Source organism: Harmonia axyridis, chromosome 1 (genome assembly GCF_914767665.1).
Source record: "Harmonia axyridis chromosome 1, icHarAxyr1.1, whole genome shotgun sequence".
NCBI lineage: Eukaryota > Metazoa > Arthropoda > Insecta > Coleoptera > Coccinellidae > Harmonia > Harmonia axyridis.
This window is the reverse complement of record NC_059501.1, coordinates 62,225,430-62,252,111: the sequence shown is the minus strand read 5'-3', so window position 1 is coordinate 62,252,111 and position 26,682 is coordinate 62,225,430. Positions and strand designations below refer to the sequence as shown.

The following is a 26,682-nucleotide window of genomic DNA, read 5'->3' as shown; positions in this document are numbered from 1 at the left end:
AAATGACCACTTTTTTTTATTCGTTTCCATTCAGATATTGCTGAATTCATTTTGTGTACGAAACCTGCTAGAAAACCCGTGTCAATTTTTTATAGGGTTATGTTTATATTGTACTTCATTATTGTTCTATAGATGAAATGCATAGATTTTATAACGCAGAACTTGAGATAAATTTATTCCTGGGAACTACATTTTTATTCTATAGGCTCTTCATAAGAGAGAATACTGTTGTAGTTATAGGATGATTATAAAATAATTCCATAATTATTGTGTAATGTGTTACTTCTGCATTAAGCAACAATTTTATTACTTTCCTTAAGCAACTCTTATGCAACCATTTATACAGCTTCCTTTACAACCATTTTTTAACGTCTCTATTATAAGTAATACAATAGCTATGCAACCGTATTATAATCTGTATAACACTGTTTTATAATTATTCTATAGAAATTTTATAGTACGTTATGCAACTGTTATAAAATTTATATACTCACACTATTTATTTGTCCTATAATATTACTTGTAAGAACGTCTATACAACAGCATTATAGAAATTCCTTCATTATATGATAAAATGGTCGTATTCACACGCATTAAAAAATTATTTTATTCTTTCATGCGGCACTTTACGATAATTATGAAATAATTTCGTTCTTTAAGTGATCAATTTTGCTACTTGGGAATTTCCCTGCGCTGTCGCTCTAGCATTACCAGCCTGAAATATACATATAAATTAGCATTTGCTTTGCTATTATAGAAATGCCAAAATATGTTCAATAATCTTCAGGCCGGACACAAACCTTGTGAAGTATTGATGAACCATAGTACGTCTTTCTCGGTGCTCAGGGTAATCTCTCCTCTCGTTCAATGGATGACCTAAGACTGCTATGGGATTTTGTCCCATGTCTCCCTGAGCTATTATAACATCCCATGGTGCTGGTAGGTTGGCTTCAAACTCAGCATCAAAAGGTGGGACATCTTCCCCAAGTCTTCGTAGGACATTATGAAATACAGCCGTTGCCACTTTTACAGGAAATACTTTATCCAAATCGATTCTCAAACCTAATGATAATACAGGAAAGCGTCTTTTCCGAACTCCTAACATTCTTTCCACAGGGTTTCTAGTTCTGATTTGAGATTCGTTGTATAATTGTTCCGCAGGGTTCAAACAATTTTCAAAAGGAGTCATGAAATACTTGTTACTTGAATATCCACTATCTCCTACAAGGACAGCATTTCCATATCTGTCATTATCAAACATAGCTTTCCGATAGCAATTACGGAACTATGTCCCCATTGGAAAGCTTGCAATTCCGAAAAATTCAGTCTGTGTTCTTCGAATTTCCTCCTGAGTTTCAGGGAATGTTATATGCAGTGGATGGAGAGAGGCAATAGCAGTACTGACTCGATGAATTATTCTATGGGCTGTCGATTTACTAATTCCAGTGGACCGGGTCCAATATTCAGCTTTGCGCACAGCAATGGGATACATGAAGTCTACCCCCATTCCCGTTATTATGATGGAGTCTAATGAACTCCCCCTCAAATATCGTAGACTCTTCCTAGCAACCAAATTCGTTACAAAGTTGCATCGAATCTCTAACGATCCTGTCCTTAATAAAATCCTCTCCCTTAAAAATTGGACTTCTGCTGGCAATCCTCCACCCATAATAGAGTCATTCTCTCTAATTAATAATTCAGAAAGTTTCTACTCCTCGTACCAGCTTCCCTGCTTTTCTCATGATTTAACTGTCCATTCATCTTTCATACCATATATTAACTTTGGCCTTTCAAAGGATTCTCCCGATAACTCATTGCCTTTTACTACTCGTTGCTCTAAAGATTTCCCTGACCATATAATGGTGTTCACGGATGCTTCCAAAACTCCTACTCTCACAGGCATAGGTATATATAGCCCTGTGGGTATCTCCATGTCTCAGAAAATACCTGACCATTTTTCTATATGTTCTGCAGAATTGATCGCCATTTTGGAAGCAACAAGAGAAATCAAACGTAAAAACCTGAAAAGATGTCTGATTATCTCAGATTCAATGAGTGCCCTTGAAAAAATATCGAAATGGAGGAATTCAGCTAAAAACGACCATATCACTCTCGCAATTAGAGCAAACCTGTTATATCTGAGTGACCATGGTTTCTCTATAAAACTTATATGGATCCCAAGTCACACTAGTATACAAGGTAATGACATGGCGGATAATCTTGCAAAACAAGGTTCTGAGGAATCAGTTATCAAGAGGGCAGATATTAGTGACTTTTGGCCTAGATACAGGAGAATTGTTTGGGAAAGATGGAGAGAAGAGTGGAAGGTCAGTATCGGGAATCGTACCTTTTCAAAATATGTCCACATTGGTTCCTTTGGAGTCAAACCGTGGTTTAAGGGGATTGATCTTTCAAGGGGTAACATTGTGACAATGAACAGGTTAAGATCTGAGCATTGTTGCACTCCGTCTCATTTGATGAGGATTCATGTTGTTGATTCAGATCTGTGTGGTTGCGGAGAGAGGGGTGATATCCCTCATATATTCTTTAATTGTCGAGATAATATGATGAATTGCTCAAGGCTCTATGATGATCTCATAAATACTAGAAGAATAACGAACTTCCCTCTTAACATATATGACTTGATATTTTCCAATGATATTACAGTGTACATTTTGCTGTATAATTTTTTGTTGGCTTCAAAGATTAAGCTGTAAACTCCTCACAAAGTGTGTGTGCCTTTTTTTTTTTTTCTTTTTTTTTTTTTTTTCTTGATCTCTGTGCCTCTCAACTCCTTTTTTCCTTGCCTTTTAGTGTAACGTCTCAGTAATAGGGTAAATCCCAGTACATTTACCTCCTCCGAGAGTTTAACGGTTAGTCAGGCAGTATAAAATACCGTACGCAGACAGTGATTTGGAGACAGAAATGCAGCCCATTCCTTAGATAGAAGATTGAGGAGAAGAAGAAAATCCTGAATCCAATTTATCTGAAGTCTGACAGTCCAAACAGAGTCCTGCAACCTAAGTTACTTTTGGTGTGAGAAGAGAACCGAGAAGGTTATTTGTTCGATGTGCGAATGGCTGAGTCCTAGCACATAGTAAAGGATATAAGAAGAAGAAGAATTCCAGTGAAGTCTGCAACTGTCATTTGGTGACAACCAGTAGCATAGTATCGTAAGGTGCATAGTAACTGATTCATTGGAGAAACAGAATTATTCCTGGAAATCAATAGGAAACGCAAAATCAGTGTATCAAACATAACGTCAACAATACCAGTAGCCAATTCAAAAGGAAAATGAAACATTAAAACTTACTTGTCGTTTGCAAATTCAATTTGTTCCTCAATTGAACCCAGTATTTGCAGTGCAGCTCCTTTTGAGAGTCGGAATCTTTTCTCAAAATCCGCATTGTCCAAATTTTGGAAATGATGTTCTCTTTCTCGGATCCATCGAGGACGTCGAACGACAAATTCTTCATCATTATCATCATCTTCAAAGGCAAAATCATATACTCGTCGAAAGGCCATTTTAAAGAAATTTCCGGAAAAATAATTACATAGACAAGAGGTCCATACTGATAAATCATTATTAATCTCAACTTGAAAGGTTATAATCCTCCAAAAATGGCCGATTAGTGCTAAATCGCGATTGGTCGATTTAATGGCGCTTTGGAGTGTGGTGAAACGATACATTACATTAATCGTGATCTAAGGCCTCACTTAAAAGCCAAGTCAAGATTAAAGCATTTGGTGAAACTGGGCCTAAGAGTTTGAATTCCCTCAATATGTTCAGTAAAAGTGTGAAATAATGGATATCTCTCCTTCCCCGGTCCCATGTGGCGCAATTAAAAGATCTGAAAAATGTCCATTAAATGTGTAAGAAAGGAAAAAAAAAAGAAAATACCAAGTTTGTTTAAAAAATACTTAATATACTTCACTTAAGCCTAAATGGTTTCTTTCATCGATCATTGTATGTAATACAGTGCTCTGCACGTCTTTTAGTTTATTTTTATTCCCATATACAAGGAATTTCCTTTCCATGGGATTCGAGTGCCTGTGTGCAATAGGTTTTTGATGTTTACATGATTGTTAGGTTCAATTCATATTATTGGATTATTTGTATCATGAAGTGTGCACCTGTTAGATGTATAATATGAATAATCAAAAATTGCTCGAATGTTAATTATCGCTTCAGTAAAATGATTGCATATATGTATTTGGATAAAATCGGATCTTTATATTTTTTTTCAGTATATGCTTGGCACAAGATTATAGGCTCTTAAGTTTTCAATATTTGTATAATTGTATATTTATCATTTTTTCTACAGTTTATTGTATTTTGTTGAGATATTTGAATTTGAAACTAATTGTATGTATTTATTAATTTTTCAACAATAAACTGATTGTTATTATTATTATTTCGAAACCTCATTTTTTGTAAATACAACTGTTCTCTATATACTTAAATATACTAAATTATTAAATAAAATCGTTTTTAAATGCAGAAGTTGGAGGAGCGGCAACTATGCTAATATTAATCCTGCGGCGACGGCCGATAATTTTCAGTATGCATCTCTTTATGAGAATGTGCAGTCAATATTGTCAGTTAAATGTTGCGAAAATGCGAAAAAATCATACGGATCTAGATTTTTTTAATAAGGTCATTTGGAGCGACGAGTCTTCCTGTACCAAGGATGGATACATGAATCTACACAATTTGCATAGCTGGAATATCATAAATCCAAACGAGGTGAGAGAAGATAGATCACAATATCGATTCAAGGTCAATTTATGGACTGGAATTTTTAATGGTGCAATTTTGGGCCCGATCGAACTGCCGCCATCATTGAACGCAAACAATTATTTGGAATTTTTAACCAACCAGCTCTGCTCATTTTATTGGAAGATGTGCCACTACCGCTGCGACGTAGTCTGTGGTTTCAACATGATGGATGCCCAGCACATTATGGACGCGAAGTTACCGCTCATTTGAATAGAACTTATCCCCAAGATAAGGAGTGGAAATTATGTGGCCTCCTCGTTCACCTGACATAAATCCTCTTTTATTATTGGGGCTGCTTAAAAGACGAAGTATACACAACACCCATACGTGATGAAGCCGAATTGATAGAACGCATCCGAGTTGCTGCAGCGGAAATATCCGACATGCATTTGAGGGCAGTGAAAAGGTCGTTTCTCAGACGATGCAGAGCCTGTATACGTGAAGGAGGTCGCCATTTTGAACATGTTCTGTAATGATTGTAAATGCTTTTCATGTCATTAATAGTATATAACATTACTAGCAAGGTAAGAGGGTTTTTACTGGCGAATGGAGGATATAATTGACGAGCCGCAGGCGAGTCAGTTACCTCCTTGAGTCAGTAAAACCCGTTACCTTGCGTGTATTGTTTTATATTTTATTTGTTTCTCATTTGTAAAAAGGTTAGATAAATTCCAAAAAAATTTCAATAATTTGTCTCAAATGTCGTAAGCTATCATAGACATATATTTATTTAAGCCTATGTAAGCTATGGAAGCGTTGCCATGAACATGTCTGTTTATTTTTCTTTACATTTTTTTTGGCGAAAGCGAGAATGAATGTACCAAAAGAAATTATTGAGGCAGCCATTAGTGTAGCTTCAAGTTTATTACCTGCAAAATCAGCTTCAAGGTACGAGCGAGAATACGACGACTTTAAAAAGTGGCAAAACAAAAATAGTGTGATTGGGGTAACGGAAGATGTTTTGTTGGTCTACTTGAATCAACTATCAGCTAGATTCAGCCCTAATACTTTATGGGCAAAATGGTCTATGCTGAAAAGCTGCTTGGAAATGAAAGAAAATGCCCCTGTTCGCAGGTTTGTTTTCCTTAAAAAATTTATTGAAAAATATGACGTTTAGTTGTCATTTGCAGATTTCAAAAGGTAATAGCGTTTCTGAAACGAAAAAATGAGCGCTATACGCATCAACAGATGGTTCATCATGATCAGTATCAACTCTTTCATCATCAAGAATCTGTGTTACTGGAAATAACAATTGTACCATTATTTTCAACATATATGACGATAAAACAAAATTTTCTGATGTAAATAATACTACTAACTTGTAAAAATTTTGCAAGTTAACTGTCAGTTTTACAAGTTAGTGACTTGATAAAATAAACTTTCTTGATCAATATTGTGTTTTTGGAAACTGACGTTTACAAATGAGAAACAAATAAAAATATTAGTACCTTCCCTAAATAATAACTGTCAAATTATTGTCAGAAACGTACCCTGTTGGATAAAAACAGCCATATATTTTTTCTTTGAATAACAAATAACTAGTGTGATACCTTTTTGGAATCACTATAGAATAGACAATTTATTGATGTAATGTGCAGCAGGACTGAACTTCATGAACGAAAGAATCCACTACCAAAATTTTCAATAAAAATATTTCTCCCCAGTGGGTCTGTAGTAAAACAGGCACGGGTGTAGCAATCCCGGGGCTCCAGCTGGTTACTTCACCTAAAGAAGCGTGTGGTTTCTGCGATATAGGGACAAACATGGGGAATAATGTCGTCACAGGCAGCCTCGGAAACCTCGTTGGTCAGTCGAGGTGAAACAGACCCTATGGGAAGTTGCGGTGTTGGGCAACCCGTAGTAGAGCGTCAGCAACCCGGGGTAAGTGGTGGAAACAGCAGCGCTGCACCTCGTAGAACTACTGCTAACTTAGAGATGAACCAGATGACGGAATCTAGTCCCCGGTATCTGGTCGTCACCAGAAAAGATGGGACTGACTTTTCAACAGTTAGTCCTTTCAAGATTTCAAAAGCACTGTATGGAATAGCTGGGGAAGTAAGAGTAGTAAAAAAGATATCTGGAGGACTTCTTATAGAGACATCTTCAAGGAAATAATCGATTATTTTGAACAATATGAAAAGTTTTTGTGACTTCGATGTTGAAGTAACCCCTCATACACAATTGAACCAGAGTAAAGGTGTAATATACTGTCGGGATCTGCTCAATTGTTCTATCGAAGAAATAAAGGAGGAACTATCCGAGCAGGGAGTAATAGATGTAAAAAGACTTAAAACAAAAAGAAATTGAGAAATAACCGATACACCTGGTCATATCTTAACATTCAGTACAATTTTACCACAGAAAATGGACATAGCAATGTATAAACGACTTGAAGTACGCCCCTATATTCCACAACCGATGAAATGCTTCAGATGCCAAAAATTCGGGCAATACGTTGTACAAGTGATGAGACCTGCATATGTGGTCAAAAAAAGCATCCAGATTGCAATTGTATCCAACCATACAAATGCGTAAATTGTGGACAAAATCATCTGAGCAATGATAAAAAATGCCCAAAATATGTTTTTGAGAAACATGTTCAAGAGATCAAAACAATAGAATTAATTTCATATTTTGAGGCAAGAAGAAAAGTGGAATTAAAAACTCCAATGCGAGGGGTGACATACTCTCAAACACTTCAATCAAAATTTGTGAAGGAGAACGAATTAGTAACAAAAATTATTCCAGAGTTAACGAAATCTATTGAGAGTTTGGTTAAACGTTATATTATGTCTCTTGATCCATGTGTGGATACTGACTTGGGCGAAAGACTCTACCAATCTACCAACGTCGATAACTCAACTCAAAGAATATAATGCCACCCCCCAAATTGAAATTATAAATAAATATATATATAAATAAATATTATAAATAAAGGAGATCAAAGATCTCCTTTAGGAGATGATACTTATGAGTCAGATGCAAGTCTGAGCTCCCAGAAAGTCAGAAAAGTAGTTAAAAAAACCAAAAATATGCCTAAAACCAGATCAAGGAAAAACGACCCACTAGACAGAAGTGAAGATGATACTACTGAAAGGGTACAATAGTGTTTATTTTACATCCATTCATGAAAAATATAAAAGTAAACTTACTTGCTATGCAACCTTACATAAAAAATGCCTATAGATGTTCAGCAAACTCCAGACAATCGCGCGTTGAAAATGACACATAAGATAATTCAATGGAATTGCAATGGATTAAAAACACATTACGTTGACCTTAAACCCTTGATTTTGGAAAACCAACCATTTAGCATTTGTCTTCAGGAAACTCACCTGAAACCACCAGAACGTTGAATAATAATTATAATTCAAATTCGAATTCAAATTTTGCTTCACAACCTATTCAATATAATCAAAGACCTGTGAATAGATACTATCCCTCAAACAAACAAGTTTTTGGACATACCAATACTAATACTAATAAATTCCCAACGAATCCCCAAAAGGAATTTTTCAATGAACTAGTTTCTAATGGACCAAATTTTACTTTTGAAGAATTAACTCAAATAGGATCAAATCCTAATAATAAATCTTTTGATAGATTTTATAATAAAAATCATAATGGAGATTTTCAACTGAAACCTTGGACTTCCAAACAAAATTTTTAAGACCCTACTATAGATAACGAATTGACCTAAATTCAACCCTAGACAATAGATAGATAGATAATAGATAGATAGATGGATATTTATTGGTGATTAATACAAATAATACATTGTTTTCATACGTCATTAAGGGTAATTTACAAACAGCAGTATAAATAGTATATCAAATCTCAATATTATGCTAAATCCGTTTCATCCAGAGTCATATCATAAAATTCGTCAATTGAATAAAATACCTTCAATGTCAACATCTTTTTTATTTTTATCTTGAAAACGTTCATTCGCAGATTTTTCAGCCCACCAGGAAGTTTGTTGTACAAAGACACCGCTCGGAATCCAGGAGCGCGCTGGGATTTACTCAATCTTAGGAAATCTTTCCTAATGAGTGATTTGTTCCGTGTACCATATCCATGTAAGTTAGATTGTAGCACATATCTATCCTTGTTTTTATGAATATATATAACACTCTCCAATATGAATAGCGATGGGAATGTAAGAATATCCAAATCTTTAAAGGCATTTCTACAGTAGTCACGGTAGCCCAGCCCTCCCAAAACTCTTATAGCTCGCCTCTGCAGCCAGCAGGACTCCATATTTCAGATGTAATTCTACCAGGGCAAAATATATGGCAAGTCGTGTCCGGTGTTAGGGAAAAGGATAGAGTTCTCAGGGCAAAAATATTTCTACTCAGCATGGCCAGGAGGCTGTCAATGTGGCTACTCCACGTGAACGCCGAGTCCACATGAACACCGAGGAACTTTACTGAATGAACCATGTTGTCTTCCACATCAAACGGTCTCAAGGTCATAATTATATTGTGTGTTTTCTCCTCATTCACACTGAGGCCGTTTGCCGTGAACCACTCCACGAGCCTCACTCGCTCTATACGTGAACGCTCAAGCAATGTCTGTGAGTTCGAGTCCCTTATTGCGACTGTAGTATCATCTACAAATAATGAAGCTTCAACTTCAGGTATATAATCTGGTAGATCGTTAATATACACCAGAAATAGCACTGGTCCCAAAACTGAACCCTGTACAAATCCCATATTAATGGGACTCATCTGAGAGCGTGTTCCGTCCGAGCTGACTATTTGATACCTCTCGCTCAAAAAAGAAGCCATCATGTCCATCGCCCTGTCGTCAAATCCATATCTTTTCAATTTTTCGAGGAGCTTGTCGTGGGGTACACAATCAAAGGCCTTTGTAAGATCGACAAATGAGGCCAGACGATAATCCTTATTCCCAAAGCTTTCGATAGTAGAATTGACAAAATCGATAATCGCCTCAACTGTATTCCTCCCCTCGCGGAAGCCAAACTGACGGTCAGTTAGCAAGTTGTTGCACTCGAGATATGCAACAATCTGTGTAGACATAACTTTTTCTAACACTTTCGAGAAGACAGGTACGAGAGAAATCGGACGGTAGTTGTTGACATAATTCTTGTCGCCCTTTTTATATACAGGGATCACCCTGGAGACCTTTAAGCATTTAGGGAACTTGCCGGTGATCAACCCCTCGTTAATCAACTTGGTAAGCGGAGATATGATAGAATTGATGTTTCTTTCACTACTTTAATTGAAAGCCCATAGTAATCGGCAGAGTTACTATTTTTAATATTTCGTACTATATCTCTCACTACATTTTGTCCAACTTCCTGGAAACTAAATGTTTTCCCCGGTGGAATCTGTTTTCGGAAGGTCTCATCGAAGCGCACGTTGGTTTGGGGTAGACCACGCAGAGCCTTCTGCGCAACACTCAGCAAGCGGTTTATACTGACATGTGAGCTAAGCTCTTCGCCAGTGTGTTATCACTTAATATCATCATTGCATCCCTTGGCGTACCCGCCACGGAGCGAGCAGAAAGGAACCCACTGCAAGCAGTGGGTGTATGGATTGGAAAGGATGTTTTTAAATGAATGAATTTAATTTGAGTTTAATTTGATTGATGATATTTAAATGTACGGTTTCTAGAAAGGTAAAGACGCCTCATCCATTGCTGGACGATTAGTCAGGATTGTGGATTGTTCAAAAGTGAAACGGATTGATGTGAGTGTCTAACACTTTTGGTTTCTGACCGGAAAAATCCACAACCGAGTTGTTTCGCTTGGCACTTGTCTTAAAGAACTGGCTAGGTCTCGCATCGGTTGCAGAGGGAACATGTGCGCTGCGATCGGTCAGGCAAATCCCCGATGCAGCTGTGGCAGCTGAGGCTTGTTGGTGTTAGATAGAAACCCTTAAACGAGTGTGTGGCCAGGCAACACCCGTCGCTGGGCCCATCACTGCACCGGCCTCTGCTTAGGGGTCACCTACAGGTCTTCGTAGCAAGTACCGTGGGCGCCTCACGGCACTGCGGACTCCGACAAGCAGGTGACATCGTCAGGACACACCCCTGAATCCGGGCCTCTTCACAAACCGTTCTTCAGGAGGTGTGGGGAAAGGAGGCAACGTTCTGTGATCCTTCCGTACATGCCCCCTAGGAAGAGCAAGTATTTCCGGCAGAACGTTTTTATGTGCGTTTTGTTCTAGATTGCCACTGCCTAGGACAGAGAAGTCATCGCAATTTCGAACGGTAGGAGTTTGGATAAAGGGTATGTTAGACACTTTGACAAGACTTTATGTTTGATAAATAGAGAAAAAAGATTTGACTTGACGTCTTTGTGTGTTTTAATTGCAATAATTAATTTAGTAGAATAAGGAAAGTGTGGGCCGTTCTTGGTTTGGCTGTTTCCCTCCTCCCTTCACAGTTCGGAGTTCCACAGTTACTTAAGCCCCCCCACCGCGTCACGGTGACGGCCCCCGGGGGGCCTTCTGCGCAACAGTTGCAAAATGCGCACCGAAGCTGTCAGCATCAATGTTGGCTAATTCCCGTTTACTGCCGTCTTTGATATAACCATTTATTATGCGCCAGGCCGCTTTTGACTTATTATCTGAAGATCCGATTTTGCTGTTGTAATAACATAATTTTGCTCTCTTTATTGCTTTTCTATACTCCAGACGTAGTTTGTTCCTGTGTGCGCGTAGGTCAGACGATGCATAGTATTGATACATCGAGTTAATGAGCAACAAGTTTTCTCTAATGTGTCTTATTTCGCGGGTGAACCAACCGATATCAGCTCGTGTATCCTAGACTCTCAATTTTTTTTCCGGGAATGACATCACAAAATCTTCAACGATGTTCTGAAGCGTGCCTCAAAACCCAAAGTATTGTCATAAATAAAACCTCAATCCCTTCTTTGGAGTGCACCATGCATCTCGAAAAAACCCTCGGCAGTAAGAGGTCGCAATTTTATGTACTTATATGATTTAAGCTTATTGGGAATCCTCGCACTAAGGATCTGCGCATCATGGTCCGAGAACGCTGTCGGTATCACGTCCGCATACTCACCCTGTGCGTCAAAATTTGTGAAGATGTTGTCGAGGCAATTATTGTTCCTGGTAGGCTGAAAAATTTTCTGCTTGAACCCGAAGGATGTCAAAAGATTTAGAAACGTTTTAGCCTCCCTATCTGGAACGAAGGTTGTTCCGGTATCGAATTTAATATTAAAATCACCACATAAAAAAACATTTTCATTATATACACTAATAATATCTAGTAAAGTCTCCAAATTGTCTATGAATAATTTGAAATTTCTGGAGGGCGCGGAGTATATACATACTACAATAAAATTAATTTTGTTTAATTTCAACTTTATGGCAGATATCTCACAGTGAATTTCTAAAGACAGATCGCGAATTTTCATTATTGTTGGGCAATCGATGATAGTTCCACTCTGATTTACCATTTGATGGGTTCGTCCTTGTATATGCGTGACCCATGTACCAGCCATCCAGGCACATCCCTTCTGCCTCTGACTTGGTTAGCCAATGTTCAGTTAGGCACAACACATCTGGTGTATTGTACTGGGAGTATATCATGCACTCAAGGTCATTCATCTTATTTCAGACACTCTGTATGTTTAAAGGCATCAAATTAATACTTGTTTTTCCATTTTTCTGTGCATCCCGGTAGACTAATTTCAGAGATACTTATAGATTCCTTAAATAATATAATTAATTGAGGTGTGATTTTGTTGTTGTTTTGTTTATCCCCTCTTACCATTCGTTTTACTAACTGCATTAAATATAATTTGAAGTGTGAGACAACCACACTTAAAATGGAATATATATCTAAAGAAAAAATCTTTTCTAATTTGGTCTGTCGTAATATGATTGACACTAGACAGTTCTCTTTCCGGAATATTTTATTTCATCTGAAGGATTAATTGGACTTGAAATTTGAAAATCCTGAATATTTTCTCGTTTTAATCCCATATTTGTTGACCGATTTCTTATATTTTACTTGATGACACTTGTTGTTGGTCATTTGATTCATAGAACCAACTTGTAACTTGAATAAATACATTTTTCAATTTCTTTTTCTGTTAAGATCAATGTGACTGATATTGCTTTCAAGCATAAACTGTCGTAAAGAATAAAAATAAAAATAGATAAACTAGAAAATGAAAATAGTGAGATACAAAAATGGAGACCAGATGTTGTAATTTAAACATGTGATGCCATCAGATTTATTTTTAATATTTGTTCTCTCGTTTGATTCCAGATATCAATTTATTCGATATTTTCCTGCGTTCTTGACGTTTCTAATCTTGAACCGATCGATCTCCATCCAGCCCCCAATCATAGGAACACTCTTCTACATTTGGTGGTAACAAAACCATGTGTAGAAGTCACTAGATATATTTTAAATCTAGGTGTCGATGTAGAAGTCACGAATGACCATTTGGATACACCATTTTTCTACGCTATCCGATTCAACCAAATCGAGCAGGCGATTCATCTTCTTCAATATGGAGCAGATTTTAGAAGAACGAATATGGATGGGGATAATATCCTTTATATAACATGCTACGAATACGATGCTTATTTAGAAATGGCAGAATATTTGTTAGACGTTGGGTGTGATCCTAACTCATATGGTCGGTTAGACTCCACATCATTACAGGTGCTTCCACTGCATCGAGAAACACCTAACCTGAAATTTTCAGAATTATTGTTCAAAAAAGGGGCTGATACGAATTTACAAGGTTATGGAGGTTACACACCTCTGCACACATTAGTGTTGGCATATTGCGATGGTTTGAATTTCATCCCTATTTTTGACATTCTCCAGAAGGGTGGAGCTGACACTGATATAAGGGATAACAGAGGCCGAACATGCTTTGACTCATTGGTTCATTTTTAGAATAAAAGACGAAGAATTTTGAAACGTATGATTTTTTCAAATTTCAGAGGAAACTTTGAACTTGGTGATCGCCCAATAAACAATATTTCGGTGGATAGCCTTTACGAGGAGAAATGTCGAAAAAAATTAAAGATGTTCAAGTCCAGGAGAATATTCGATTCAGAATATACGTTGTTGGAGATATTCTGTATGAAAACTCGCACTATCTAGAATTTGCAATAACAAACATTTGAGGTCAGTTATGTTTGATATCGATGAATCTGATTTTGCGATTTACGGTCCTGACCAACCAAATTTGTGAAAGCCATGAATATATATTTTGTCGTCGAAAAAAGATTGGAATTTTTAGAGTTAGCGTCGAACCGAAGGCTCGATTATTATTCCATGATGAGAATAATAAAATATATTCCAAGACAAGATTCAAGAAGTTTGGGCATATGTCTTTCGCCCTGCACAAAAAATATGAAAAAATAAAGATGATGAATCATGTGAAGACCTTTCAAAAACCAATGTATGTTGAAAATGAAACCAAAACATAGTATTTATTGCTCAATAATTGTAATACGTATTTTTGTTGATTGATTAATTTCAATTCGATAACAAAACTTATTGACGCTTAAATTTTTTGTTTTGTATATAGTGTGGTTATTTTTGCTTTGTACATAGTGTATATTATTTTTGAGTATAGGCTGCATATTTATTTTTGGTTATATTTGTTTTTATGAAATTTATTATTGAAAATGATGTTTGAGCTTCAATAACTAATATTCATCTTTTAGAAATGAAAATTTGTGTTGAAAAGTTTTCTCGTATTGATGCCCTTTGAAATCAATATAAAAATGAACACATTGAAGAATATATGGAATATATATATTACTCTGATGGATTTATTCAATATTAAAAACTTCTGGAATTTTGTTATCAGATTTAAATTTATTGGAAAAATCTATTTCATATTTCATGTTCGATAAGTGTTCAAGAAACCTCATGCATCTGGTTTAGAAGATGATAATTTGAAAAATGTACAAACCTCTCTAATGATATAGATTATAATGAAATAATTATGATATTTAAAAAAAAAGATGTAATTTTTTCCATAGTTCCATATTTTTCGATACGGTGAATAATTCTGAGGTGAGTATTTAAGTATACACAACCAAATTTTCAAAATTAATATATTAGTCAATATTTCTCGACAAATTGAAAAAAATGTAACCAGAAATTTAATTCGAAGGGGGCTGACTCTGATATAGGGAAAGATGAAAACAAAACATGCTAATTGGTCGATTGTGATAAAAAAAAACTAATCATTTTGAAACGAATGATTTTATTAGAAATCACCGAAATCTTTGAATTTGGTGTTGACCTAGGTGTTAACCCAATCAGTAATATATATTTTTGAAAAGGAATTAAGTAACTTTATATTTGTATTTAAAATTTTATATTATGTTTTTAATATTTTATATAATAACTAATAAGCATCAGAATAAGTACCTGATTTTTGCACTCGATACAAATGTTTATTTTAGATATATTTGTATTAAATGTTGAATACAAACTTCAAAAAGTGATGGAATATTTTATTTGGCAATCTCAAACATTTTCCTTTCATACATGCAGTGTCTTCATTTGTTGGAGTAAACCTGAAATTAATATGTAGAGGTGTTCCAAATTCGATGCTCATTGAAAGCATCTAGATAATTATAAGAATTCGAGAAAAATCCTTCAAGCATCGCCAATCTCTTTGTTGAAATAATAAGATAACAGAGAATATATCAAAAATATCCGTTATTGGTCAAAAAAGGGGATGATACCAATTTACAGGGTTATGGAGGTTACACACCTCTGCACACATTAGTGGGGGCATATTGCGATGGTTTGAATTTCATCCCTATTTTTGACATTCTCCAGAAGGGTGGAGCTGACACTGATATAAGGGATAACAGAGGCCGAACATGCTTTGACTCATTGGTTCATTTTTAGAATAAAAGACGAAGAATTTTGAAACGTATGATTTTTTCAAATTTCAGAGGAAACTTTGAACTTGGTGATCGCCCAATAAACAATATTTCGGTGGATAGCCTTTACGAGGAGAATTGTCGAAAAAAATTAAAGATGTTCAAGTCCAGGAGAATATTCGATTCAGAATATACGTTGTTGGAGATATTCTGTATGAAAACTCGCACTATCTAGAATTTGCAATAACAAACATTTGAGGTCAGTTATGTTTGATATCGATGAATCTGATTTTGCGATTTACGGTCCTGACCAACCAAATTTGTGAAAGCCCTGAATATATATTTTGTAGTCGAAAAAAAATTGGAATTTTTAGAGTTAGCGTTTATTCGATTATTTTTCCATGATGAGAATAATAAAATATATTCCAAGACAAGATTAAAGAAGTTTGGGCATATATGTCTTTCGCCCTGCACAAAAAATATGAAAAGGAAAAGATGATGAATCATGTGAAGACCTATCAAAAACCAATGTATGTTGAAAATGAAACCAAAACATAGTATTTATTGCTAATTGTAATACGAATTTTTGTTGATTGATTAATTTCAATTCGATAAGTAAACTTGTTGACACTTCAATTTTTTGTTTTGTATATAGTGTATGTTATATTTGCTTTGTACATAGTGTTGAAGAATTGTATATTACTGACAATTCTCCAATATGTAATTTGGGTTGCCTACCCAAATATCTTCACTTTTATTATTTTGCTTTGTTTGTTTAATTATTTATATTTATTTTAGTTATCTAATACCATTTTACTTTGCTTTATTTAATATCACCATATTATTTCCTATAATAATATGTGATTTTCCAAATTAATATGCAAGAACAAGAGAATGAAGCGGCTGAGTTCATTACATTATATCACGGAACTGAAGACGATGGTGAAAAATTGCGAGTACGACTCCTGTCCCTAAGAGAGGCAACTGATGTGTGCCAAAAATTGGTGAAGCTAGCAGACATCAAACACATCAGATGCAGGGGCGGATCCAGGGGGGGGGCCATGGGGGCCATGGCCCCCCCCTCGCGGACCTTATAACTATAAAAGTGTATCCTGAATTCCCGAAAAATATGCACTCATTAAGTTTTAAATTTTTTTTTTCCAATAGATAGCTTTAGTTATCTGTATTACGCGTTTAATAAGTCCGATCGGGTTCCACAACATGGCGTTAGAAAGATGAGATTTTGTACTACATAATCTTTTGCGACAGTTTTGTGATAAGTTTACTCAGCGCGCGTTGAAGATGGACAAAATAACAAAGAAAAAATACGTTATATTTGAGTTTTTCTTCGATAAAGGCGAAAATGCGAGCCAAGCGGCTGAAAATTTAAATAGTGTTTATGTTCTTGATACTGTAATAGCCAATTACGCGCAATTTTGTTTTCGTCGATTCCGTTCCGGTAATTTTTATGTCAAAGATGCTTGATGCTGGAGACCAATTGTCTAAAATATCGACAAAATCAAGGACATTTTCGGGTCCTGTTTCCATTGCTCAAGAGTTGAAGATTGCGTAAAAAACCTTTTTGAACCATTTGCAAAAGGCTGGTCTCAAGAAGAAGCTAGATGTATGGGTACCACACGAGTTACTGCAAAAAACCTCTTGGACCGAATTTCCATTTGCGAATCGCTGCTGAAACGCAATAAAATAACCCCATTGTGGAAACGGTTGGTGGCTGGTGATGAAATGTGAATGACTTACGACAACGTCAAGTGAAAACGGTCCTAGTAAAAAAGCGGTGAGCTGTCGGAAACGGTCAGGAAGGTTTTGCTGTGTATTTGGTGGGATTGGCAGGGAATTATCTACATAAGCTGCTCCCCTAAGGCACAAATATTGACTCGGATCTGTACTGTCAACATTTAGACCTTCTGAAGGAAGCAATGGCCCAGAAGCAACCACCAGGAGAGGAATTGTGTTCCTTGGGGACAACGTAAGGCCACACACATCAATAGTGACTCGCCAGAAGTTCTTATGCATCCACCTTATAATCCGGACCTGGCACCAAGGGATTATCATATCTTGCTGTCCATGGCGAACAATTTTGCTGGTGAAAAATTCATTTTAACAGAGGCTTGTGAAATTCGACTGTCTCAATTTTTCGCCAATATCGACTAGGGCTTCTATGAGGGAGGCATACACAAACCTTCAAAAAAGCAACAAGTTATAGAACAAAACGGCGCATATTCGAAAGGAAACGGATCATTCTAACTGTGGTAATTAAATCTTGATTTTTATGCAAAAATAATGATTTTTTTCTATACCTCATACTTTCTTGTGCCCGAGTTTTCTCATGAAATACATCTACATATATTCATGAAATTGTTCGAACTTGTTTTTGTTCTACAAATATTTTGGAAACTGAATATGATATGATTTACTAAAATACATCTTTCTATAAAAAAACACGTGTCTTGGTAGGCACCAACAAAAAATTCCGCTATTTTGCTAATCGATATCAGCCGTGACTTTCTATGGCCCCCCCCTCAGACATCGCCTGGATCCGCCCCTGATCAGATGGTAATGAATATGGAGAACAATAGCACCAGGGTGGATTCCATCAACTCATCTAAACCTAAGATAAGTAATTCAAATTTTTTCAGAAGCCAAATGAAAAAGGATAATTCTGATCATAATCCTTATCATTGTAAAAAGTGTAATACTAAGCATAATGCAGGTCAATATCCAGCGTTTGGTGAAGAATGTTTTTACTGTCATAAGTTGAATCATTTTGAAATAGGATGGTTATTAAAAGTCAGCGAACTAATTTAAAAAAGAAATTGCACTCAATTGAAACTCAAAACGTGGAAGTTAGTAATGATGATTTGAATGAGATGTTCAATGATAGTCACACATTAACAAGTCTTGATCAGGGGGCCCCAGATTTGCCTTGCGCTTTGGGACCCCAGTTGTCTAAATCCGCCACTGAGTACAAGCGAAATTTTGGATCACTGAGTTCATTTAATTTTACGCTCAGGTCCTCACAATATATCATACTTTCATCATTTGGCGCAGAAAGTACTTCGTAAGCTTTTGCGAGTGCTTTTCCTCTTTTATTTGTTTTTATATTTTTTTGGAGTAGGTGTATCATGAATATCACTCGCCTTGTTTTCAGATACATCAACTTCCAATTCCTCATTTTCATTACTTTCAGAATTATATTGTAAACAAATTATATAGTAAATAAACCTTTATGTTACAGTTTCCCGAAACAACTGACGATTGGTTAAAAATCACAAGATGGAATTTTCCAAATTGTGGCAGATCTATCGATGGAAAACATGTTCGACTTAAAAAACCGACAAATTCTGGTTCTTATTCCTACAACTCCAAAAAAATTTTCAGCGTTGTATTTTTGACAATTGTCAATGCAAATTATGAATTTATATATGTACCTACTAGAACCAATGGAAAATCTGAGACGGGGTGTAAAAGAAAAAGAATGAACTTAATTTACCCACTCGATAAGAAAATAGATGACATTTGAATCAATGGAGATGAAGCATTTGCGTTAACTGAAAATTTTATTAAACCTTTCAGCCTACAACATAGACTACGACAATATATTCAACTATCGTCTTTCAAGGACTCGAAGAGTTTTTGAGAATGATATCCTCGAATCAAGATTCAGAACTTTTCATACGGAAATGAATTCATCCTTAGAAAAAAACCTGACAAGGTCATTCTAGGTTGTAGCGTTCTACAAAATTTTATACGAAGAAACATCGGAAAGACAAATTATACAGCAGTAGAAATTATTAGCACAACATGTCATTCATCTCCCAAATTTTTTTTAGGGAATTTCCTGGTAAGAAATCAAAAAATGTGCTTATGAATATGCCTTGAGAAACAACCTGTCATGTCCTTTGAACAAAAATGCGAAAACTGGCTGTGTGCAACATCGATTAATAAAATAACAGCTTTCAGTAAGCACGAAGTTGCCATATTTTTCGCAAACCTAGAAAAATTGTACAGTTTAGACGCCAGCGAAAATTTTTGCCGAGAAGGTTAAAACAGGTTGGATTTTCCACAAGCTGGGAAAAAGGTCGAAATATAACAGCGGTGTGTGCTTATAGGAATTAACGTGAAACCAATATTCATTTACCCGTGAAAAGAGATGAATCTGCAGCTCCAAAAAGTAGGACCAACAGGAGCCCTCTATACTTGTTCTGATAAAGGGTGGATCACAAAAGAGCGATTCCAATATTTGAAGCATTTCAAAACTTTCGTGGAAGCGAGTTCTCCTTGTATTGGATAATCATTTAACCCCCTCCACTCTTCAAGCTTATGAGTTTTGCAGGGCTAACAGTATTATTCTTCTGTCGATCCTTCCACACACCTCACACAAAATGCAGCCACTCGATGTCGCATTTTATGGTCCGCTACAGACAGCATTCAATTCAGAATGCAGCCAATATTTGAGGAATCATCCTCATGAAAAGAATAGCTCCTTTCGAAATTGCGAAACTTTTCAAATTGGCATTCATTAGAGTATCTACTGGAAGAAAAAGCTTTGAATGGATTCAGAGCAACAGGGATCTGTCTTTGAAATTCAGATTTGTTCACTGAGGAAGACTTCGAGTCAGTTGAACTCAAGACAACTCTTAACAGTTTGAACGATTCTACTGATTTTATTCACGACGTTCCTCTCCTGTTACTCATAAACGACAAGAAATTCCCAAAAGGAGCAACACGCCACCCCCTCAGCAGGGTCAACTTCCATGCAGAACACATTCTGAGACAATGAAACCTTCAGATTCACAAAATTCCATAATTATGACCTGTTTTCATTTTGTTATTTATAGCCATTTTGAGAATAAACCTCAACACTACGTGATTTCGATAGTCTTCAATTAGGTAACAAGATTACACTATTCGGGAACTTATTTTCTGTTGACATGTTATATTATGATATTGCAGCCCATATAATAAAAAACGATTTACTTTCAAGTTTTCTTAATTGTATATATAGAATTCAGAATATTTTTTCATCAATTTCTGAGTAGGTTGAGAAGAGTCTCAAATTAAAAAACGTTAAATATTATCCAAGGTCGACAATTGCGCTGTAATGCTTCACAAATTTATGAATCATCTCTTTTGAATGCGATATTTCCAAAAATTTAGATATGCCAGAACTAATAAATATTCATTCTTCCAAAAAAGCACGAAGAGTTTATCTTTAATAAAGGTTAAAATTTCAATGAAATATGTTGTTATTATGTTTAGGGAACAATGGCAAGTTAATTTATCCTAGTGGTAACACTGATCATATTCTATGATTGTATCAATGACATGTATTGCGCAGCCGCATATAGTCTTGTCTTGTCTATGAGTAGTACGTCATAAGTTGAATAAAAAAAAAAAAAAAAAACTTGGAAGCCGTTGTTCTCCTGTTCTGTTTAAGAATAAAACTTATATTATAAAAGTGTTAAAACAGTTATTCGATCCACTAAACCCACGTTTAAAAACAGGTTATGTGCCCAGTCGTGCAACTGGAATAAAAACAATTTAACGATACGTTTTTCGAGTGTGTGAAAAGTAAAATCGAAAAAACCACGTGTGGTGTAAAATGGCAGATAACACGACCACGACGACATTAAAATTAAATGGTGATAATTGGCCCATATGGAAGTTTCAAACCAGTATTATATTAAAAGGACGAGGTCTTTTCGAGATCGCGGATGGTTCAAGAATAAAACCCAGTTCAGGAGATGAACTTAACAAATGGCTCAAGGACGACGCAAAAACTCAAGAATTGTTGGTTACACGTATGGAAGAAGGTCCTCTAACTCACTTACTGTCATGTGAATCTGCGAAAGAAATGTGGACCAAATTAAAAACGGTATATGATAAAGAATCAGTTGTAAGTGTGCATTTGCTACAACAAAGGTTTTTCATGCTCGACTTTGATTCCTCTGTGAATACATTTATATCCAAAATTGAGGAAATAAAAACCAAATTAAAGACTGCAGGTGAAGTTCTGTCAGATAAAATGATAATTACTAAAATCTTGATGACCTTGCCAGAACATTTTAAACACTTCAGATCAGCATGGGAGTCAGTTCCAGATAAAAATCAAACATTGGAAGAGTTAACCTCTAGATTATTGCTTGAAGAAGAAAGATGCAAAACAGTAGAGTCGACAACAGCACTAGTAAGCAAAACGAGTTCTCAGAATAATCCAACCAAAAAATGCTACATCTGTGCAAAAGCTGGTCACATAGCAAAGAACTGTTACTTTCGAACTAAGAACTCTAAGAATGATAAGGCTGATAAAACAAATAAATTTTGCAGTTACTGCCGAAAACAAGGACATCTAGTTCAGACTTGTTGGATCAAGAAGAAAAAGGAAGAACCGTCGAATAAGAATCCTGTCAAAGAAGAAGTGGAACACAACGCTTTTATGGTATATTCAGATGGTGTAAAATCAGGTGATTGGTACCTTGACTCGGGAGCCACTGAACATATGACATGGGATAGAAGCTTGTTCGAGAAAATGTTCGAGGATCGAACCCCTAGGATGGTGCAAGTTGGAAATGGGCAAACATTGGAGGTAAGAGGATATGGAAATATTAAAATGTGGTCCTATAATGGAAGAAAATTCATTGAAACGTCATTATCGAATGTTTTGTATATACCTGACCTAAAATTTAATTTATTCTCGGCTGGATGTGCTCTTGATAAGGGATATTTCATGTCATCTGATAATTCATCATGTAAGTTTTTTGATAAATATGGAAATATTAGAGCCCAGGCACTAAGACAGAATAAATTATATAAAATGCAGTTCAAGAAGGAAATGTATGAAAACAAAATAGAAAATGAATTAACTAATAATATTTCTGAATGTATGACAGTTAAAAATATAGAAAATTTAGAGACTTGGCATCACAGATTAGCACATCAAAATATTAAGTACATCAAAGATTTCCTTAAAAAAATGAATGTTGAGTATATAAACAATGAATTTATTTGTGAATACTGTTTATCGGGCAAACAACATAAATTAAAATTTCAACATAGTGAATCACGAGCTACTGTACCTTTAGAGCTAGTTCATGCAGATGTGTGTGGTCCTATGGAAACACCTTCGTTAGGAGGAGCTCGATATTTTTTATTATTTAAAGATGACTACACCTCATATAGACATGTTTATTTCCTAAAGCAGAAATCTGAAGTAGCAAAAGCAATTGAAAATTATATATCTATGGCAGAAAGGCAAACTGGTGCAAAGATGAAAGTTTTGAGGACAGACAATGGTTTAGAATTTGTGAACAAACAGGTAACGGAATGTCTGCAAAGCAGAGGTATATGCCACCAACGCACAGTGGTATATACTCCCCAACAAAATGGAAGGGCGGAACGAGAAAACCGAACATTGGTTGAAGCAGCCAGGACAATGTTACATAGCAATAAAAATTTGACAAAAATGTTTTGGGCAGAAGCAATAAATACCGCTACATATGTTCTGAATCGCTCTGGTCCAAGCATTGTTCAGTTTAAAACTCCTTTTGAATTATGGAATCAAAAGGAATATAAGATGGAAAATTTTAATATTTTTGGAAGTAGAGTTTCAGTACTAGTACCTAAGGAAAATAGATTGAAGTGGGACACAAAAAATGAACAAGGATACTTCCTTGGTTATGGAGAAGACACAAAGGGATTTAGAGTGTATTTACCTGATAAAAACAAGGTTGTCATACAGAGGGATGTAATATTCCTACCAGAAAAAGTTCAAGAAACAAAAGGTAAAATAACTGAATTCTGTAATATTGAAGAAAATCAAGACTTGGAGTTAGAAGATACCCAAATTGATAATATTGTACACGATGAAGAGACAATTACCGATGAAGAAGAGTTGGATCCAGAAATCAGTGAAGAAATAGTGAATGGAAGATATAACCTGAGAAGAAACTTAAGAGGAAACCCAAGGTTTGAAGATTTTGAAATGGATTTGGATAGTTTGTTGTTGACAGTTACAGAAGATGACGAACCAACATGCTATGAAGATGCTATGAAAAGCGTTGAGGCTGAGCAATGGAGGAAGGCAATGGAGGAGGAAGTAAAATCGTTGCAAGAAAATGAATCGTTTGAAGTAGTGTGTGATAGTGATGTTAAAAGGCCTGTCATAGAGTGCAAATGGGTGTATAAGAGGAAGAAAGACGAGTTCGGTAGTGTCACGAAATTCAAAGCAAGACTTGTTGCAAAAGGTTTTCAACAGACAATTCCATTAAACGGCGATATTTATAGTCCAGTAGCGAAATTAACTTCTGTAAGAATTTTCTTAGCTATATGCAATAATTTAAATTTCAGGATACATCAACTTGATGTATGTAGTGCTTTTTTAAATGGAGAAATAGATGATGATGTATATATTTTATTACCTAAAGGTTTTAATACTGACACAGGAAAATTTGCAAAGCTAAGGAAGTCCTTATATGGATTACGATCCTCACCAAAAAATTGGTATAAAAAATTTAATGATTTAATGATGACATTGAACTTTGTAAGATCTCAAAATGAATACTGTATTTACTACAAAATTTCAGGCTGTTCAAAGATTTTTGTATTGATCTATGTTGATGATCTATTAATTGCCGGATCAGATGAAAAAGAGGTTGATGATCTAAAAGTTACTTTGAATCAACACTTTAAAATGAAAGACTTAGGAGGTATCAGTTATTTTTTGGGTATGCACATCACACAAAATGTATTGAAAAATGAAATCATAATCAACCAAACTTTATATCTAAAGAAAATGTTGAAAATTTTTAAAATGGAAAACTGTAAACCTTGTAATACCCCTATGGAACCAAATTTTAGACATGATGATCTTAAACGCAAAAATTCTGAAAGTATAGAAATTGAAGAAAGATGTAGAGCAGCAATAGGTTCTATAATGTATGCCATGTTATGCTCTCGCCCAGATCTATGTATAAGCATAAGTATCCTAAGTAGATATCAATCAACTGCAAGTTCACAACTTTGGCAATCGATTAAACGAGTTTTAAGATATGTTCAAAAAACACAAAATTTAAGTTTAGTTTTTAGAAAAACTGATTTTCAGAATGAAATTGAAGGATATGCTGATGCAGATTGGGCTGGGGATAGAACAGACAGGAAATCTACGTCTGGTTATGTATTTAAAGTTTTTGGGTGCACAGTCAGTTGGTGCTCTAGAAAACAATCATCCGTAGCTCTGTCTTCAACAGAAGCGGAATATATAGCTTTAAGCTTAGCCATAAGTGAAGCTTGTTGGCTTAAGAGTTTAATTAGTGATTTAAAAATTTGTGATAGTTTAAATGTCATGATTTATGAAGATAATCAATCGGCTATCAAAGTGTGTAGGAACCCAGAGTTCCACAAGAGACTCAAACATATTGATATTCGTTATCATTTCATTCGAGACAAAATAAATGATAAAACAGTTTCACTAAAGTATATTCCAACCAAACTGCAACTCGCAAATTTGTTCACGAAACCGCTGTCTCTAAGTTCATTCAATAATTTTACAATCAACTGCAATGTATTTTAAGAAATTTTTTTGGGTAACTTACCATTGAGGGGGAGTGTTGTTATTATGTTTAGGGAACAATGGCAAGTTAATTTATCCTAGTGGTAACACTGATCATATTCTATGATTGTATCAATGACATGTATTGCGCAGCCGCATATAGTCTTGTCTTGTCTATGAGTAGTACGTCATAAGTTGAATAAAAAAAAAAAAAAAAAACTTGGAAGCCGTTGTTCTCCTGTTCTGTTTAAGAATAAAACTTATATTATAAAAGTGTTAAAACAGTTATTCGATCCACTAAACCCACGTTTAAAAACAAAATATATATAAAACTTCTTCGGAATAATCAAGTTGATATTTCATATATTTGTATGGCATATTATTCCATTTCAGGGATTTTATAATACATTTCATTCGAAATTGAAAAATATCTTTAATGAATTCAGGTGCAAGTCAACAAATAAATACCTTCTACAATATTAGAGGATAATGATCAAATCACAGATTCTTGAAAATATTAATATCACAAAAAATCTTCAGGTCATGCCCATTCCTGTTGATCAGTAGTTTCTTGAAAAAAAAATTAGGTTGGTTCATTCGAAAATCACCGATTCAAAAAAATCATTCGCGGAATATAATATAAACGATTAAAAAACGTAAATTAAAAAAAAATAATAGTTTGTTCAGCCAAACCTCATTGTTGCCCTAAACAACAGTTATATTGATCTGGCATAATATTGCCACACATTTTAACATTTCAACATTATTTAGAGGTATTTGGTAGGTCACGAAGTTATATTTGATTGATTTGGTCGTTACTGGGAGTAAATCCAGATAATTGATATTAAATACGCAAGTTATTTAAGATGTACAAAATCTGAAGAAGCCACTGTGCAGCGAAACAATTGTTATTTAAATAATAACAGTAGGAACTAAAATAACTCCTGTTTAATATCGTTCTATGAGTAGATATTACACGTGTATTGTAACTTAGACAACTGTCCTGTTGAACCCATTGTCTTCAAAATTAATGAAATGTTACTGAACTGTAGCAATAATTCGACTTCGTAGCAGTTCCAGATATTTGTATTCGTTCAAAACATAAAAATGGAACTATAATACGCTCTCCTTAAATCCCTTTCCAATTGGAAACTAAAAACCAAGTATTTAATTAGTTTTTAGGGATATTGAGTACTTCGATGCTGATTTCTCCGGGACCAATATCGAATGACGGATGGATTGGGTTTTCTGTTCACAGTACCAGAATCAGAAAATATCTCCATTCGAAAAAAAAAATTATTTTCATTTTTTATTTCAACATTGTCTCACCAAATCCCATCCGTCTGATAGGGTCCTCGTGAAAAATATACTGAGCTGTGTGCTTCATAACAGCGTAAACAATTCCTTTTCAGAATATTCCGAACATTCATTCGTATTAATTTGAGAAGAAGAAAGTTTATTTTTAT

At 35.3% G+C, this 26,682-nt stretch overlaps 1 protein-coding gene across 1 annotated transcript; it reads right to left on the bottom strand.

The window, feature by feature from the left end:
• Window positions 1–1,012: 1,012 nt before the first annotated feature.
• Window positions 1,013–3,525, bottom strand: LOC123672783 (the record flags this gene model as incomplete). Its single annotated transcript, XM_045607072.1, has 3 exons — window positions 3,314–3,525; window positions 3,095–3,217; window positions 1,013–1,244 (listed from the first exon to the last, which is right to left on the bottom strand). Coding segments are annotated over exons 1-3 (567 nt in total), but the record flags the coding sequence as incomplete, so codon positions are not given.
• Window positions 3,526–26,682: the final 23,157 nt, after the last annotated feature.